The following is a 17,165-nucleotide window of genomic DNA, read 5'->3' as shown; positions in this document are numbered from 1 at the left end:
TGGAGGCTGCTATGGGCAGCCCTGTAGTGACATTAGCCTAGGGACCCCAGTGCTGCGAGAGGAGAGACAGCGATGCCCAGCACTCTCCACCCACCTCCACTCCTGGTTTTGCTCTGCTTTCCGTCTCTTAATGCCATTAGGGCACAGGGAGACGAGTTGCCACTGACTGCACATTGTACCTGCCATGGCTCTGCGTCCCGAGCGGATCCTGCCTGCCCAGGCTGCTGGCACGGGAATAGAGCAGCGCTGGAGGCCCCCGAAAAGAGGGACCCCCAGGAATGGGTGACCCTGAGGGCTCTGGCTGTCCAATGTGTCAAGGTCTGCATCACACACCTGGAGATGGACGTCTTCAACGTCAGGACATGCCTGGTGACCTCCAGCTGGTCACTGAGCAACGGGCCCTCTGCATTGCTTCCCCCTCTGGTACTGCCAGAGCTGCTCGGGACAGAGGAGCTCCGGGGAGCCCCTCGGAGACCTCCCACCGCAAGCCCTGCTCAGCTTCCTCCCTCCGTTACCACTGTTACGGTGACAGAGCTGGTCCCTCATATTCCCTGTTCTTGGGAAACAGTTCTTCAGCTTCGCATCACCAGGACAGAGTTTTGCTTCTGAAAGGCTCAGAACTGGGCTCAGCTCCCCAGGCTCCCTCCCTCAACCCTGTGCTGGAGAAATGCAGAGCCGTGTGCTGGCCCAGGACGAGCCTGCTCGCTCCATCCAGGATTGTCCACTACTGGCTCCCAGCCCCAGCAAGAACCTCCTGTTTTTGTCACATCCCTCGTGCAATGTCCACACAGACACTGCGCAGTGCAGCTGTCACACACGGAGCCCTGCGGCCACCAGCTCTGCCCCAGCCAACTCAGGCGTGTCCTCAGAGCTGCCACCAAGCTCTGCCTGCACTGCGGGGACGTCCCCACGTGCCTCCTGGGCGCAGGACGGCCGGGAACAGGACAGCCGGGAACTGCGGGACGTGGCAGAGAGCGCGGCTGCTGTTTCATCCGACCGAGCTCCAGAGGCCTGACCCAGGGCTGAAGGAGCCTGCACACAGGACTCACACCTGGGGACGCCCCTGCGCCAGGTGTTTTCACCGTGGAGCAAACGCGAAGCAAGTACAACCCCTGGGGAAGGCAGAGCTGGAGCTTCACGGGGCTGGGTGGCAAACGCGCTCCAACGGGAGCCCAACACAACCACAACAGTTTTGGCCTTTGCTGCCCCTCCAGAGCAGGTGGCTGCTCCCCGTGGTGGCCACAGAGCTGGACCTTCCCGTGACAAGCAGGGGAGCTGGGCCAGCCCCGGGGAGCACTGCGCCGTGCGCGGGGGTCTGGGCGCTGGCTGGGGGCTGACGGGGAAGGAAGGAGCCCCAGGATGCGCGGTTTCACTCACCCCCTTTTCTTCTCCGCATGGAGGCTTGGAATCAAGAAACAAAAGACAACATGAATGGCATGCACAGTTCCTGCGTTCATTCCCAGCTCCAGCCTTGCTGGCTCCCAGCATGCGGGCAGGATCAGGCCCTGGCAGCGAGCCCGCGCTGGCCTCGCCGGGGCTCTCTGACAAATGCTCAGGCAGGGCAGAGGGTGCAGCACCTCGTGTGTCCCCCCCAGCGCCGTGTCCCCTCCACGGGATGGCCAGTGCCCGTCCTGGCCCCGTGGGCGGGCAGGGACCAACAGGGCTGGGCTCCTGCCGGCCCCACTGCTGAGCCCCCCGCCCCTCCTCAGACCAGCAGGCAGAGGGAAGGCGTCGTGCCAGAAGGAAATCAGACCAGGAGAGGTCTGGATGGCACTGAATGCCTGAGCCATGGAGAAGCTCTTTCAGGAGATTTTAATCCCGGCTGGCTCCCAGAGGAGACTCAGCAACCTGCACGTCTCCAGAGCCAGTTTCCTCCGCATCCCGCAGATGCCAGGACCGTGGCCAGGAGTGCTTCATGAGCAGCTTGCTGGGAACCCGCGTGTCTGCGGGGACAGGCACGACATGCGGTGAGATGTTACGGTGTGGCTGTGTGCACGTGGGATGTTCTGCAGGACAGGGACAGGCTGCAAGGAAAAAGGGGCAGAGACCCTCCAACAAAGCTGCAGGTAGAAATGTCCCTTTCTGTAACAGCAGCGTCCCCTCAGAAAAGGAGACGGGGTTCTAACCTTGCACACCACCAAGGCGTGGGGGTGCTGACCTGCACCAGAACTCCCCTTTCGCAGTGCAGGCCTGAGGATCAACCACCAGAAGACAAAGTGCGGGAGGAGGAACGATCCCCCACTCTCCCTGTGCCCTTCTCCCTGGGGATGTGTGGTGGGACTGGCCACAGCTCAGTCCCTGATCCCCAGGACATGAAGTAGGGACTAACCACCACAATTTCCTGGAGAATGTGTCTACAAATCCCTCTCCCGGGACACAGGGGCAGCTGCAGCTCCTCATCCCTCTCCAGGTAGAGGAGAGGCAGCATCTAGCTGCAAAATCCTCCGGGAGACCTCAGGGACTCATCTTTAACATAATCTCTGGCAGAGCTATTTCTCTGCTTTTCGTGACTTCCCTTTCCACGAGCTGGCTCCCTCCCCGTCGCGCCCGGCAGCCCTGCTTGCCAGAACACCTGCCAGCAGGGCCCGCTCCTCAACCGCTGCGGGTTCCGTGGGGCAGGGCGTGCCCTGGGGTGTCCCTGTCCCACACCCCATCTGGCACCCGCGAGGGCAGTGCCGTGGGTGGTGTGTCCGTCCCTCTGCACGGGCACCCGCACAGCACCCGCCTGGCTCAGCTCGGCCGTGACGTTCTGCAGAGACGGGCACGTGCAGCTGGGGAACGTGCTCTCCGAGAGGCACGGGGCTGCCGTGCATGCCGGCAGGCACCGCGCCAGCCAGGAATTGCTTTCAGGACCAGCCACCCAGAGTAAAAATGTGAAACCTGGGGTCTGTGCAGTATCTGCGCAAAGGGAAGAGCAAAAAGTGGAAGGAATGGGACTATTCTGAGGCTTCTCCTGATGGCTCCGTGTAAACACAGTGTCTCAGGTTTAGTAACAAAGGTCTGGAGAAGTGGAGAGCAGGCTAGGGTGAAAATCCAGGCAGTGGGCTCAGCATAAAATAAATCCCAGTGGCCAACAGCCAGTTGATGCAAACCCTTAAATGCCAAGATTTGTCCCTTCGAACCCATGTTTGCCTGTGAGCCTCAACCCTCAAGATCACTTCTTTCAGGAGAAGCTGGCAGGGCTGTAAAGCCTGGACATGCATGTGGGACAGGGAGCAGAGCAGAGCGAGAGAGGTCGCAGACCTTCCTCCAACACCCTGACAAAGAGGGGGTGCTGGGGTCTCTGCCGGGGCTCCCGCCTCCTCCCAGCAGGACCGGGCTCTGGCCCGCGCAGCCTCCGCACCATGGCCAGCAGCCTCATCCGTACACATCGCCACACTTCCACACAGCAAAAATACTAACAAAAAAGCAGCAAAAGCACGAGTCAGGGCAGCAGGCAGTGCCAAGAGCAGCATCCCTGGCCCAGCCGATGCCCTCGGCAGGGGCTGCGGCACATCCCCGCGCCAGCGCCGAACAGCCCGGCCGGGCAGAGCCAACGCATTGGCACCCGCGCTGCAGGTCGGAGCGCGGCGCCCCGAGGGCTCCAGGAGGGTCCCCCCGCACCTCCTGCCACCGGCCGCCCCGGCACCGCCACCGCCAGCCGAGCGTCCTGCCTGGCACCCGCCGCCGCCGCAGCACACGGGGAACCGCACGGCAGAACAGGCACATCGCTCTGTGCAGAGGGGAGGGACGGCCCTTGGAGGCTGTGAGCACCCACCGCTGGCGGATGCTGCTGGGGGAGCCCCGGGACGTGCGGGCTGGACAGGGTCACCGGGACAATGGGGAGACCGGGGGCTTCAGCATGGGGCACATGGCAGCGAGGATGCGGTGGGGGTGGACAGGCTTTGAGAGAATCCAGGAACACGGAGATGCAAGCTGGGATACCAAAGCATCTGGAAACGTGGGTAGGCTCTGTAGTGACAGCAGAACGTGTGAGCGTGTGTGTACGGGGGGAGGGCAGCCATGGGACGCCAGATAATCTGGCAGCATGTGGCATCTGCCTGGAGGGAGAAGGAAATAAAAACAAGGGGCTGTTTGGAGTGCGGGAGGAGGAGGGTGCCCGATGGATGGGGCACGAGCCGCTCTGCAAGCACACGGAGGTACCGGCGTCCTTCCCCATGTCAGCTCTCAGGGAGGCGGCACTGGGGGGCACCGGCTCTGCGGGGGCTCCCACGCGCTGCGGCGGTGGCACCGGGATCTCGCCCCCCGTGCCCCCCGCGCCGCTAAGTACAACAGGAAGTTCAGCGCAGGAGCTGCACGTTGGCTCCTGCTCACGGACCCCTCTGGACACCGGACCCGGTGAGCGCTGCCCGCTTGGCCGCGGCCCCGCATGCTCCCCATGCACCGTGCACCGGCGCCAGCCCCGCGGCCCTTACCCAGCTCCTCCAGCTCGGCCGTCATGGACTTGGAACGCAGCGTCAGGGTGGTGCTGGGTGCTCTCTTGGGAGGCGGCGGAGCTGAAAGGAAGAGAGACGGCATTTTGCTTTTCTTGTCCAGGAACTTACGAGGAGTGGCCAGATGCAGGTGCCACTTCTTCTCCACAGCCTGGATCTCCTCGTACTCGCGGGATGAGGAGTCGCACTGCTGCAGGATCTTATTGAGGCTGCGCGTGGAAGCAAACTTCTTCATGGTCTTGGTAGCACAGTCCGGGGCACGGGGCAGGCCCCGGCGCCGAGGGGCCGGTGGCTCCGCCGGCACGTGGACGCTGCCCAGGCCGCCACAGCCCTCAGCGGAGGAGAGTCCAAGTCATGTCCCCGGGCTGCGCCTGCCCCCCTGCAGCTACCGGAGATGCTACGGCTATGAAAGCCTCCCGCGAATTAAATCTGCCTCCGGCAGCTGGCCGCCTGCCTGCGGGACTCAGCGCACAGCTCTGATGGCTGCTTCCCCTCCGCGCACGCCATGGGTGGAGGGTAGGAGGGAGGAACGCGTCCAGCAGGCCTGATCTCAGTCTCTCATTCCCGCCTCGGCGCGGCCCCCGGCGATGCCGCCCACCCACCCTCCTCGGCTGCTCCGGGCCGGGGCTCCAGCCCTAGCGAGGCGCTGACGGCGGCCGGCTCCGCGGGCAGCGGGGGCACATGGCCGGCACGGGCGGGCGCGGGGCTGTGCCGGGGCGGGGGGCCCGCCGGGGCTGCTCAGCCGGGCCGGGGCGCGGGGCTGCCCCCCAGGCGCCGCATGCCATGAGCCCACCGCGGCGGGGACGAGTTGAAGGCTCTTCCTCTTCACTTGGGGTGCCTCCTCCTCCTCCCGCTCGCTCGCTGACAATGCTGGATTCAACGCTCAGGCATTGCCATGGCAACCGCAGCTTCAGGCTTTGCTGGCGCTGCCTGCATCAGAGACCCCAACAGGGGCGGATTCAGCCACAAAGCGCCAGTCCTGGTCAGGCCTCCATCACCCCCGGCACCGGTGAGCCCCAGCCGGGGGGCACAGGGGTCTGGCCACCCCGAGCATCCTGCAGCAGGGACTTGGCTCCTGGCCCCACACCTTGTGCTGCAAGGGCAGCTGCCCCGCTCCGTGGGCTCAGGGCATGGGCAGCAGGCAGCGACAGGCAGCGACGGGCAGCGACGGGCAGCACTGGGCAGCGACAGGCAGCACCGGGCAGCCGCTCACCGGCTGCAGGGCTGGAAGCACTGAGAGAAGCGGTGAGCGGCGCTGGTGGTGGTTCCAGCACCGATTCCCGAGCCGCAGCCTTTCCCACGACTTGTGCTTTTGTGCCGTGACAGTATAATTACAGCTCTTAGTGTCAGTGCGCGGAGCTGCCTCCCTCCCCCACGCCCCGCGTGCTGCGCTGGGAGCCCCCCGCTCCTGTCACCCCCCGCTCCTGTCACCCCTCACTCCTGTCACCCCCGCTCCCATTCCCCTGCACTGGGCTCCCCCAGAAAACACTGTTGCCCCACAGCCGGTGTCCCCACACATGGCCCAGTGCCAGGGTGGACAGGGACAGCCTGCCCCGTGCTGCCAGCTGTTCCCAGATGTGCCTCTGCCTTCTACAGCTGGTTGCCTGTGGATGAAGCTCTATCTCCACCCCCCCAGCTGCTGCCAGATGTGCGCCCACCACCGCCAGCTGCTGCCGGACGTGCTCTTTGCCTCCGTAGCTGTATGCCGTGCTGTGTCCCCCATGCGCAGCTGGCTGCCTCCCATCCAGCTGCCCTCCAGATGTGCCCCTGCAAGTCCCACCCCCGGCCAGCAGCCCTGGCTCTGGCTGTGCCCCCCCAGCCCCCGGGGCACCCCCAGCCCCGGCCCGGCTGAGGACAGGCCCCACGCCGGCACCCGCCACAGCCTGCCCCCCACCCCGACAGCCCCTGCACTCCTGCAGGCTCCACGCCACCTCCAGCCCCACGGGGACAGTTCTCCACCTCGACCACCCCACACTGAGCAGGGGCAGCTCCCTCAGCCCCACACCGCGGGGCCATTCCCCCCAACACCCTCGGTGTGGGGGTCTCTGCTTGTGGCTCTGCCGCCTGCGGCACACGGGCTGTGGGCACCCACGCGGCTCTTCCCGAGGAGGAGCCAGGTCTGGCCTCGCCAGCGCACGCAGCCCTGGTGTGAGGACGGAGCTGCCACTGTCCCGCGGCCCAACCGCTCCGGGCCTGCGGGAGGCCTGGCCGGCAGCCGCCGCGCTGCCCGACCCCCGTGCCGCTCCCAGCCCCGTCCTGGCGCGGCAGCACTCGTGTGCCGTGGCGCCCGTGCCCGGGACGGGCCAATCTTCCCTCGGGCGCCCTCCTTCCCCGCCAGCCCCACAGCGGGTCCGTGCCCGGGCTCTCCCGCAGACCCTGCTCGCGCTCAGGTGACGCAGCTGCCCCAGAGACCCACGAGAGCCCACACCTACCCTTCTTGCGAACAACTTCTTCTGACTCTGGCTTGCGGCTCACGGAGACAACCTTCATCACCAGGTGGTTCCCCCCTTGCCGGATCAAGGAGACCACCTGCTTGTGCCCCACCTTCACCACGTTGACACCATTCACCTGGGACACAAACAGAGAGCAGGGTAAGGGCTGGCTGTCACAGAGAGCGGGCACAGGGCACGACCGACGCACGTCGCATCACAAAACCACATGATTTTACATCTCTGCGTCTGTTTTTACAGCCTAGCACATTTTCATATTGAAGCTGTCCCTGTGGGATGTCACCCACCAGTGACCCCAGCCTCTGGAGAAGCTGAGGAAGCTGCACCAGGCCAGCGCACACCAGTGCAGCCCAGTTGCACACCAGGGCTGCAGCCGCCGGCAGGAGCTGGACCTCCCCCTTCCTACCAGACCACTGAAACTGGGCTTTTCCCAGTCCCGCCGAGTATTTGGCAGCCAGCGGGGGCTCCTGGCTCTGCCATCTCCAGAGGTGCCAGGAGAGCACAGGCACCGTGCAGGGGGACGGCCCCGAGCAGCTCGGCCACCCTGTCCCTGCCAGTGTGACCCGTGCTGTGCACACGGTGACACTCATCCGCTCCTGCCCCCGCCAGCATGACCCGTGCTGTGCAGATGGTGACACTCATCCGCTCCTGTCCCCACCAGTGTGACCCGTGCTGTGCACACGGTGACACTCATCCGCTCCTGTCCCTGCCAGTGTGACCCGTGCTGTGCACACGGTGACACTCATCCGCTCCTGCCCCCGCCAGCATGACCCGTGCTGTGCAGATGGTGACACTCATCTGCTCCTGTCCCCACCAGTGTGACCCGTGCTGTGCACACGGTGACACTCATCTGCTCCTGTCCCCACCAGTGTGACCCGTGCTGTGCACACGGTGACACTCATCCGCTTCTGTCCCCACCAGTGTGACCCGTGCTGTGCACACGGTGACACTCATCCGCTTCTGTCCCCGCCAGTGTGACCCGTGCTGTGCACAGGGTGACACTCATCCGCTCCTGTCCCCGCCAGTGTGACCCGTGCTGTGCACACGGTGACACTCATCCGCTCCTCCCAGGGCTGTGCAGGACACGCACTGACGCCCATTCCTGTCACCGTATCTCACTCTACCATAACCTATCAGTGTTTTGGACAACAAGCTGTGGTGACAAGCTGTGCGATCTCTAAGACACAAAACCAAGAAATAAACTGGAAAATGCAACCTCGGTGCTTCGGTATCCACCAAGTAGCACCAAGCACACGGTTCTCCACAGGCATCGACAGAGGGGTTCCCCTCACTTTGGGTAAGGGAGGTTTAGGTGTCACGGGGATGACGATGCCACAATTCAGATGCTTCGGCACTGGGAAAATCTCCTTTCGCCTTTTGTGGCTCGGTTACCCATTTTGTAAAAGAACCAGAGGTGTTTGCAGGCTTTGGCAGCTGCCTGGGAAGCGTGCTGGGGGCTCCGGGACTGCGGCTGCTCTGGGCATAGGGTAACGGCAAATAACAGACAAGTGATTACTTATGGGCAATAAATATAGAAGCACTTGTGTTAATGTTTACATTAGTATTGATGTTTCCAGAAGCGGAGTGCTCCAAAGACAGCTAATGACAGGATCTGTTGTCGACGCACCATTAATTTCGTCACCCGAAGTTCAAGGCCAGCAGCGTTATAATTACGCTGTTGCACTCCGCCGGCTTCGGGTCCTACAGACGCCAGGACATGGGGAGTTCAGCCTTTGCTGAAGCGTTTGCTCCAAATGCTCCAAACGCCCAGTAATTCCCATTTAACCCCCCAGGCCGTGCCTGTGTTGCTGTCGAGAGGTGGGTTTCCAGCCCAGGCCCCTGCGCTGCTCCCAGCTGGAGCTCTTTGGCCTTTAGGGCAGACTGAGCTGTTGCTTAAATAATTAAATGTAGGTTATAACATTTCCTACGCATGAGCCATAGTGCCGCTTTCTGTGAAAAACGGTAAAAAATGTAAACAGGAAAAAAGGGTTGAGCTACATTCAGAAATGGAACATTTTCTAAGATGCAAAGCTTTTGAAATAATAATTTTATTTCAAATATTCAATTATTCAACTGATTCAATTTTGATTATAATTGATTCAATAATTATTCCATTTGCATGAAAACACACGCTTTCCTCAGAAAACTTGATTTCGACGAAATTACCAGCCTACTCTAGTTAAATCACCTCTTTATCTTTTCTTGTATGAACTGGATAGAAGGGGTTCACTCCTGGAGCAGTTATCCTGTATCTTCTGATCCTAAACCACCTCAGCAGTTTTCTTTGCAAGCCCTTTATGTGGTGAAGAAAATCTATTGCACCTTAGAGTTACCTTTATCAAACAAATCTCACACCTCCAAGAATGAGACTTGTTTTGGAGGTTTTCTGCTGGTAACTTTATTCTACTCTTTAACTCTTTATTAACTGTTGACAGGATCTGATTGATTATTCTTTCCCAGCAGCTGATACCAGACCCGCAGGTTTATAATTAAGCGGCTCATCCCTTTGCCCGTCCCGAACACCAGCGCCCTGCCGGGCTCCTGGCATCGCCCCACATCAAACAACCACAAAATAAATGCTGAAAAACGACCACCTGGAAGATGCTTCCAGCTTCAGCTACTAATAACTCGGAAAGCGTTTCATCATCTGCACGTGACGGTGCACATCGCCCTGCTCCCTTCCAAATAAAGAACAGAAACACCGACAGAACACTCGGTGCTTTCTGTTTCATTCTTCCTCACCCGAGCTCGGCGCCCGGCACGGCAGTGGTTCATGTTCTCCAGGTCCCTCAGGACGTCCTGACCCGCGGGCTGCAGAGGCGGCACCTGGTCCCTTGTGCCGGTGGCACCAGCCGGGGACGCGGCCTCCAGGAGAGCCCCGAGCGCCGCGGCACCGCCCGGCACCGCGGGACCCGAGCACCGGCTCCTCTTGGGGTGCCGGCACATTGCTGGTGTTTTTGCTGACAGCCAAGTGACGGATGGGAAACGTTGATTTTCAGTGTCTATAACTAGGTGACATCAGGGACAAGGGGAAGGTACCACCATGGTCAGGCGGCTTTTTGCCCCACGTGTTTCAGGTGTGCCCCCGGACGGACAACTACAGGAGCCGTGAGACATCAGCTGAGCCTGGACTGTGCAACTTCACCTGCTCTGGGCCCTCCTGGAACGTCCGCAGCACCAAAACCACAGCGAGAGCAACGCCGGCGGCACACGGCACGGCAAGGGCCAGCTGGACAGATGAGGACGCGGCGCTGGCCAGCAAGCGCAGTCCTGGTGCCACGCTGGCCTGGGACGCTGACGTGAGCCTGTGACGCTCAGGACCAGCCCTGGACAGAAGGAAGTCAGCCCAGAACCACAACCCGACCGGCCAGAAATGCACCAGGCTGGGCGAGGGCACGAGGTCTGCCAAGGACAGCTTGGCCACCCAAGCGTGGATGGGAACAATTCAGCCTACCGGAAAAAATACCATCTCTGCTCTTGTTTAAACCAGAGCAAACGGCACGTTAAAGGTCTTTCAGTGACAGCCTCGAAGTCTCCCACGTTGCCAGGCCTTTTCTGGGAAAGAGGGAGCAAAACCAGGCAGGTGCTCAAACCCCAGGACACTGCAGCTCAGGGAATGGCATCTCGCAGAAAGCAGATAAGAAAAGCAGTCAAGGGGCTAAAATAACATCGCAGATCAAGAATTAATGTTGTACAGTAGAGCTGACCACAGGGGAGACTGGTCAGACAGTTTGTACTATGCAAGAATGACTGGTAAAAAACCCAATTTCTGAAAAATACGAAATCCTGATTCACCCCCGGCTCCTGGTGATACTCAAGGAGATGAACTACAGAACTCGGCAACTGAACACTCATCTGAGCAAAGTTCCTCTAACAGTTGCTCTTGAAAAGCTCCAAATACAAAGAACACGTCTGATAAACAGGTTAGCTCACCGCAAAGACGGCGTGAGGATTTTCAGCTGGTTTTCAGCTCCCGAGCGGGGCTGACTCAATCCGGCATGATGAGGCGCGTGTGCTGAGCTCAGAGCGCCTGGCACGAGGCTGGTGTGGAGCCACGGGGGGGGCTCTCGGGGAGCGAACCAGCGCTCCGGGACGCGGTTCTGCGGGGGGAACGTGACACCGGCACCCGCAGCCCCGACCGGCGGTGGCTGGAGCCACAACAGCCACAGACCCCGGGGGCCGAGGGGAAAGGGGCTGCGGGTCCGTGATACTGCCGATCGCCGAACCGGGAGAGGATCTCGGCCGAGCCATCCCCACCCGAGCAGGAGCAGAACATCAGAGCTCTCGGGAGCACAACATCATCTCCCACAGCAGGGAGAGAAGCGCTTCGGCTTCAAAAGAGGAGGCGGCCAAACAAACAAAGCGAACTGCTCCGTGTCCCCGAGCAGCCCACGCACGGAGCGTCCCCATCACGCACAGACTGGGACCGACAACCTTAGAGCCACACTGGGGAATTGCCTGGGACACACACACAGGTCAGGGTTTGGTCCCAGTCTGTGAAGTGCAGAGATGGATCTTCAAGAAGACCAGCAGCTGGGAGTCCTGCCCATTGAATCCAACACTCCAAACCACTGCTGGTCCTCAAACGAGGAGGTGTTGGAATGAGAAAGGTCAGACAGACAGTGGTGGAAATGTGACTGGTTTTGATCCAGCAATAAAGAAAAACTTCCAGTTTCTTGGACTGCCTGACGAGGATGCCCTGCTCTTGGAGAAAGGTTTTTGGCCTGGAAGAAGACAACAGATCAAAAGTCAAACCATGCAGAAAGTGTCTACAAAGTATAAAAGAACATACACAGAAATGTGAAGACACTATGTCAAAGTCTGGGCACCACAAACTGCTGCAACTGTCTTCTGAGTAACCAAATGATTCATCAATGTGATGAGCTCCAGGACTCCCAAACCGAGAGGCCAAAGGTGGCAGATGGGCCACCACGTAGACACCTGCACAGGGATGCTTCTGGGGAAGAGTCGTCTGAACACGCCACACGATGCTGAACGTGGACCTGGGGGTTCAGCTCCAGACAGGCCTTGGCGCCGGTCCCGACAGCTCTCCAAAATCCTGGGCTCTGGGCACCACAGCAGCCAAACCCCAACAAAACAGACGAGGGAAGAGATGGAAAGCAAGGTGGGCAACGTCACCGGGCTGTGCTGGGCTGCACACGCAGCCTTCAGGGCTGTGCCGGGGCTGGCTCAGCATCTCCGGGAGTCAGCGGTGGAGCTGGGGAAGGTCCAGAGAAGGGCGACTCCAGCCGTGCAAGGGGATGGAGCAGCTGCCCGTGAGGACAGACTGGGAGGGCCGCGAGTCTCCAGCCTGGAGAGAAGAGGGCTCGGGGGAGCCGTGGCGAAGGCAGCGCTGCTGCTCAGCAGCTCCTGCAGCGTCAGGAGAGGGCTCTCCATGGACCGGTGGGCAGGGGCCAGCCCGACCCAGCCTGTCTGCAGCAGACAAGGGGCTGGTGGAGCTGCCGTGGGAGGCTGTGGAGAGGACGCCACGTTCCAAGGGACAGGAGAAGAATTCCTGGAGAGCCGGTCCATGCGCAGGTACTAACGGGACCGAGCAGGGTCATTCCTGCCAGTGTCCCCAGTGCGATGGCATCGGATGCTGGGAGGCGCAAGGGGAATGCACCACCCGAAATGGCCAAGCACGTGTGAGCTCCTTAGTTAGCAGCATCTTGCAATGCCACTGTCAGAGACAGGGAACTGGGCTAAGGGACCACCAGTCTGGCCCAGTGGGACATTTCACACGTCCAGTCTGATCCCCCGCAGCGAGCTGATAAGGACACGAAGCTTTGGTGGTCTGTCTCAGGAGACCATGTCCCCATTCTCCTGATCATCTCCGCAGCTTTTCTCTGCTCCTCTTCCAGCCTGAATTCCTCTCTCCCGAACATAGATTTCTAGGGTGATGGATTTTACTCTGGATGAGCTTGCATGTGACTTGAGTAGCGGCACCAACGCTTCCCCCTGACTTGAGCAGTGACCCCCCAGCAGACAGCTCTGAACAGACAGACTAGGGCTCTGTGCTCCCCAAACTCAGGGACAAACGTTGGGACTGAGTGGCCAGAGCTGCTGCAAGGAAGCTGAACCAATGTCAAGCCCAAGGGGACCAGAGAGCAGCCTTTGTTCTGCTCAGCGGGCTGCAGCGGCCGAGGGGACCATCCCACTGTGCCAGGGGAGCAGATCGGCTGCCGGACCAGCTGTGAGGGTCACCCGGCTCTGTAACTTCACGTTCGAATTAGTGAGAAGAGCACAAAAGTCTTCCCGAGTCAGCAAGACCAGAAGCGGGGAGAAGGACATGTAACTGGATCAGCCCAAAAGAGAACAGAACCATAGAATGCTGAGAGAATACAAAACCCAAACAACAAACAGGACTCCAGGACAGCAACGGGCTTGAGCTGGTGTCACCCTCTGTGCCCTTGAGGCGACTGGGGACAGTGTGGTGATGGTGAGCAGGTTACAGAGACTGGTGACAAGAACCACACCTGTGTGGTGGTTAAGCTGTATATTGCATCTGCTATACTCTGTTAAGTGTGATTTATATTTGTATTTAATTCAAGTACATCGCTACACCACTCTGCTAAATCAAAATCCCATATAATGTCAAATAAGCTCAAATAAGTGAGCTTGGTATGAAACGCTGAACCCGTGAGGCGTGGAACATCCCGCAGCAGCTGGGCAGAGCGCAGGGCTGTGAGCCGCGTCCAGCACATCTGCCTGGTCTGAGCACCAGAAACGCGTCTCCTGGAGGAGATGCCACCTGGGTGGAGATCAGTGGCACATCCACGCGGTCCCCGGCGTGGTGCCCGCCGTGCTGGGACACACAAAATGTCCCCAGCTGAAGTCAGACTGTGGGAAAAAGAGAACAGAAAACTGTCCCCATGCGAGGATGGAATCCTTTGACGGTGAGTGGTATCCAGAGCTGTGACAATGCAGGGTTCGATTGCTGAAGGAGAATAAATGTACCACCCTCGAAGCTTCAGCAACCATGCTGTGGTCCACTCTGGACTTTCTATTATCCAAACGATGTTAACCAGTGAGAAGCAGTTTTGAGAAACACACAGAATGATCAGAAAACTGGAAGGGCTGAGTTCTGAGGGCAGGCTGAAAGCACCACACGCTACGTGGTACCTGTCTGTACTGTCACCACACGGCATCTGTCCGTACCTGACAACGAACCACCCGAATCACGCACATTGCCAGGAATAAGCGGTTACTTAGAGGAACATAAGCTCTGAAGCCTGAACTGAGTTTGTTCTGCTCCAAAGCTCTGGCGTGGCCACCCCCCAGGAGGACACTGGTCCCTCAACCAGGCCACGCACAGCCCACCCGACAAAACCCGGGGGCTCTGGGGTAAATCTTCTCCAATGGGAACGAACCTGCATGTCACTCCGGGATTTCTGATTGCCAGCTTCACCCTCCAGCAGCGCAAAGCAACCCAACTGCAGACAGGCTGCCGGGTTCTCCAGATCCTGAGACGCTCCTTCTGAGAACCTGAGCTCCAAACTGTCTTTCCCACCTTTCCTGGGCAGCCTCATCCTCTGGGCATAGGATGTACGGGTGCAGAAATGCTTTGAAATGGGATTTCACTAAAACCCATGACTGTGGCTATCCAGGGGACCTTCCGTACCTGCACCGAGACCTGCAACGAGCCGTGTCTGTCCGAGCTGGGCGATGGGGTGAAATCCCCCACCAGAGCCACGGCCATCGCCAGCCCTGCTGCCACATGCCGAGCAAAGGGTCTCCTGATGCCTCAAACCTGTTTTCAGCTCATGAATTGTTCCGAGGCCCCTTTAGAATTCCGCTCGGTGCCGCCAGATCCATCCCGCGGTGCGAGTGTCCGACTCACACAAAGTGACGGTTTAGTTCCAACCCGAATGTGCAAGTTCGCGTAACTCTGGGAGTTTGTCCTTTACATCTACAGAATCTCTCTGCCGCATCCTACACAACCAACGATAACGTGGTTATCGCGGAGAAACCCGTGTCCTTTGCCGAACGGCATTTTCGCAGGGTGATTTCACACCCTGTGACCCACATTCTGTGCCTGCAGCCGCGTCCCCTGGCAGGAACGCCAGGTGACCCGCAGGGCTCAGACCCCGCGGTCCTCACCAACACGCGTTTCTGGCACCACCTGGAGTCATGGCCAGCAGTGAGGACCGGAAAATGCCAAGGAAATCATGGCTGCGGGGACCGGGAAATGCCAAGAGACCCTGTGGTGATGGCCACGCCGGGACCTTCCCCGGAGCCGCTCCCTTGGACCCGCGGCGCTGCCCAGACACCTCCTGCCGTAACGCCATTGATCGCGACGTTATTTATACACAAGTTACGCGGTTATTGCGGAAGTCAAAACATCCCCCGTAAGCACCGTCCTCACATTAACCAGCCTCACCGGGCTGTCGAGAAAAGGCAGCAGGTTTGTTCCACCTTCCCTGGAACCGCATGGTACGATATCAATGGCATTTTCATGCGCTAATTCTTTGCTGATTGTGCTCCAAATTAATTGCTTCATTATTTTACCCGGCTCTGATGCTGAGCTAAACAAGCTATAGTTTCCTGAATCACCTATTTTATACCCTCAGAGCATTGGAATAGCAACAGCCCTCTACCAACTCTTTGAGATTCCATCAATTAGCACGATTTTGAGGTATTAACGAGCGGCTCAGACAGCTCCGCAGCTCGGCGCTCTTAGCCACTCGGGTATATGTTATTCAAGCCTGTTAATTTGAGTATGTTTATTTTTAGCAAATACTATCTCACTTTCTCCTTGGTTACAGCTGGGAAACTTTCTGTTCCAAGCACATCATATGGATAGATACATCCTCCTGATTTGTTCCAAACTCGGAACAGAACATTTCTGCCTTTTTTTTTTGCACCAGAATATACAATTTTATCATTTACATATAGAAACGGACCTCTACCAGATTATTTTTTTCTTCTAATGCTCTAAAATTTCTTACTATCTCTACATATTGGCCTTTGATATTTCCTTTGGTTCCCCTTATCAACCTCCTACACACTTTAGCTCAAATTAACCACATTTCCTTCTCCTTTCCTTGCTAACCTTTCTAGCAAGAAGGGGATACGTGTGCCTGTAAGTCGTATTTAATGCTCCTCCATTATCTCACAAAGTGGGTGATGTCTCGCCCAGCAGATCTTTTCCCCCCTGATTTTTGAACCACATTTAGCAGCGTGTCCTCAAACAACCCTTAGATTTTGTTAATTATGTAAAATTAATGCTCCCGAACATCAAGAAGTTGGTGGTTCAGAGGAATGGCACCGTTCCCTCCCCAGGAAGGACTCGGGAGGGTCCGACGCGCTTGGCACACGACGGCGCAGCCAGACCTGCTGCTGCACCTGCTCAGTTTTATCGCAGCCATCAATTCTGGTTTTTTAATCTATCAAATGAAGTGAGCACTAGATTGCATTACCTCACAGCAACGACCGGTCACTAGGGGCAGACGAGACCTTCAGAACCATCTCTGCCCCGGCTCCTCGCCCCCGGGAGCGGTGACACCGGCGCAGACCGCGTCACCACTGCCCGCACCTGGGGCTTGCTTTGCTTCTGACAGTGCTTTTGTATGACGGTATAATATAGACCTACATACTCAAAATATCCACAAATCTATACCCAGATCTGTATCTAACGTCCGTAAGTCCTGCGTGCACGTGCACACACGCTCAATGTACGTATAAAATGAAGGGTACGTACAAAGGCTGCTCTCCATGTCACTAGTTACAGGCTCCACAAGGTGGAAAGTCAGGGATCTAAACCTGCCAGGCTCGGGGGAAGACACAAGGCAGACGGGGCTCCTGAATCCTGGTCAGACAAGGCAGAACTTTCCAAACCCCGCGCCCTGGTAGGTCTGACTGGTCCTGTCCTGCGGCACCTCCCCAGCCCGTGCGGTCCAGCGGGTCCGTGCCGGGCGAGGGATCTCATTCTGGTGCTGGCCAGGGAGAGGTGGCACCGGGGACCCTCTGCCGCAGCCGCCAGAGCCAACCTCTGCTTTTCCAAAGGTGTCTCAACGGAGCCCGTTGCTGAGCTCTGCAGGATCGCCTCAGTCTCTGCAGTTTGGAACCTTTCATCAGGAAAGACCACGTCTTTGTGCTATCGCATGTCGTCCTGCTGCTGTCACATCCCCTGTCCCTGCCTTTTGCAGATCACCCCGCAGCGAGCGCAGCATCTCCGCGCCGCGCTGCCAGCAGCCCCTCTCACCCGCTGCGCGTCCGTCCAGGGCTCGGGCGCAGACTCGGCCCCAGCAGGACCTGTCGGTGCGTGACCAGGCTCTGCGGA

General features: G+C 59.0%; 1 protein-coding gene across 11 annotated transcripts in view; it reads right to left on the bottom strand.

Annotated features, from left to right (window-relative positions):
• Nucleotides 1–17,165, bottom strand: part of SHANK3 (SH3 and multiple ankyrin repeat domains 3) — a 364,754-nt gene that overhangs the window by 44,891 nt on the left and 302,698 nt on the right. For all 11 annotated transcript variants that reach the window (XR_010607209.1, XM_065647548.1, XM_065647499.1 and 8 more), the window contains exons 16-17: nucleotides 6,866–7,001; nucleotides 4,416–4,496 (exon numbers count right to left, since the gene is read on the bottom strand). Coding sequence is in view for 10 of the 11 variants with exons in the window: in XM_065647548.1 (XP_065503620.1) it covers nucleotides 4,416–4,496; nucleotides 6,866–7,001 (217 nt within the window). In the remaining variant the exon portion in view is untranslated. The remainder of the gene's footprint in view (nucleotides 1–4,415; nucleotides 4,497–6,865; nucleotides 7,002–17,165) is intronic.

Source organism: Caloenas nicobarica, chromosome 1, assembly GCF_036013445.1.
Source record: "Caloenas nicobarica isolate bCalNic1 chromosome 1, bCalNic1.hap1, whole genome shotgun sequence".
Classification (NCBI taxonomy): domain Eukaryota; kingdom Metazoa; phylum Chordata; class Aves; order Columbiformes; family Columbidae; genus Caloenas; species Caloenas nicobarica.
The sequence above is the reverse complement of the archived record's forward strand: the minus strand, read 5'-3'. Positions and strand labels throughout refer to the sequence as shown.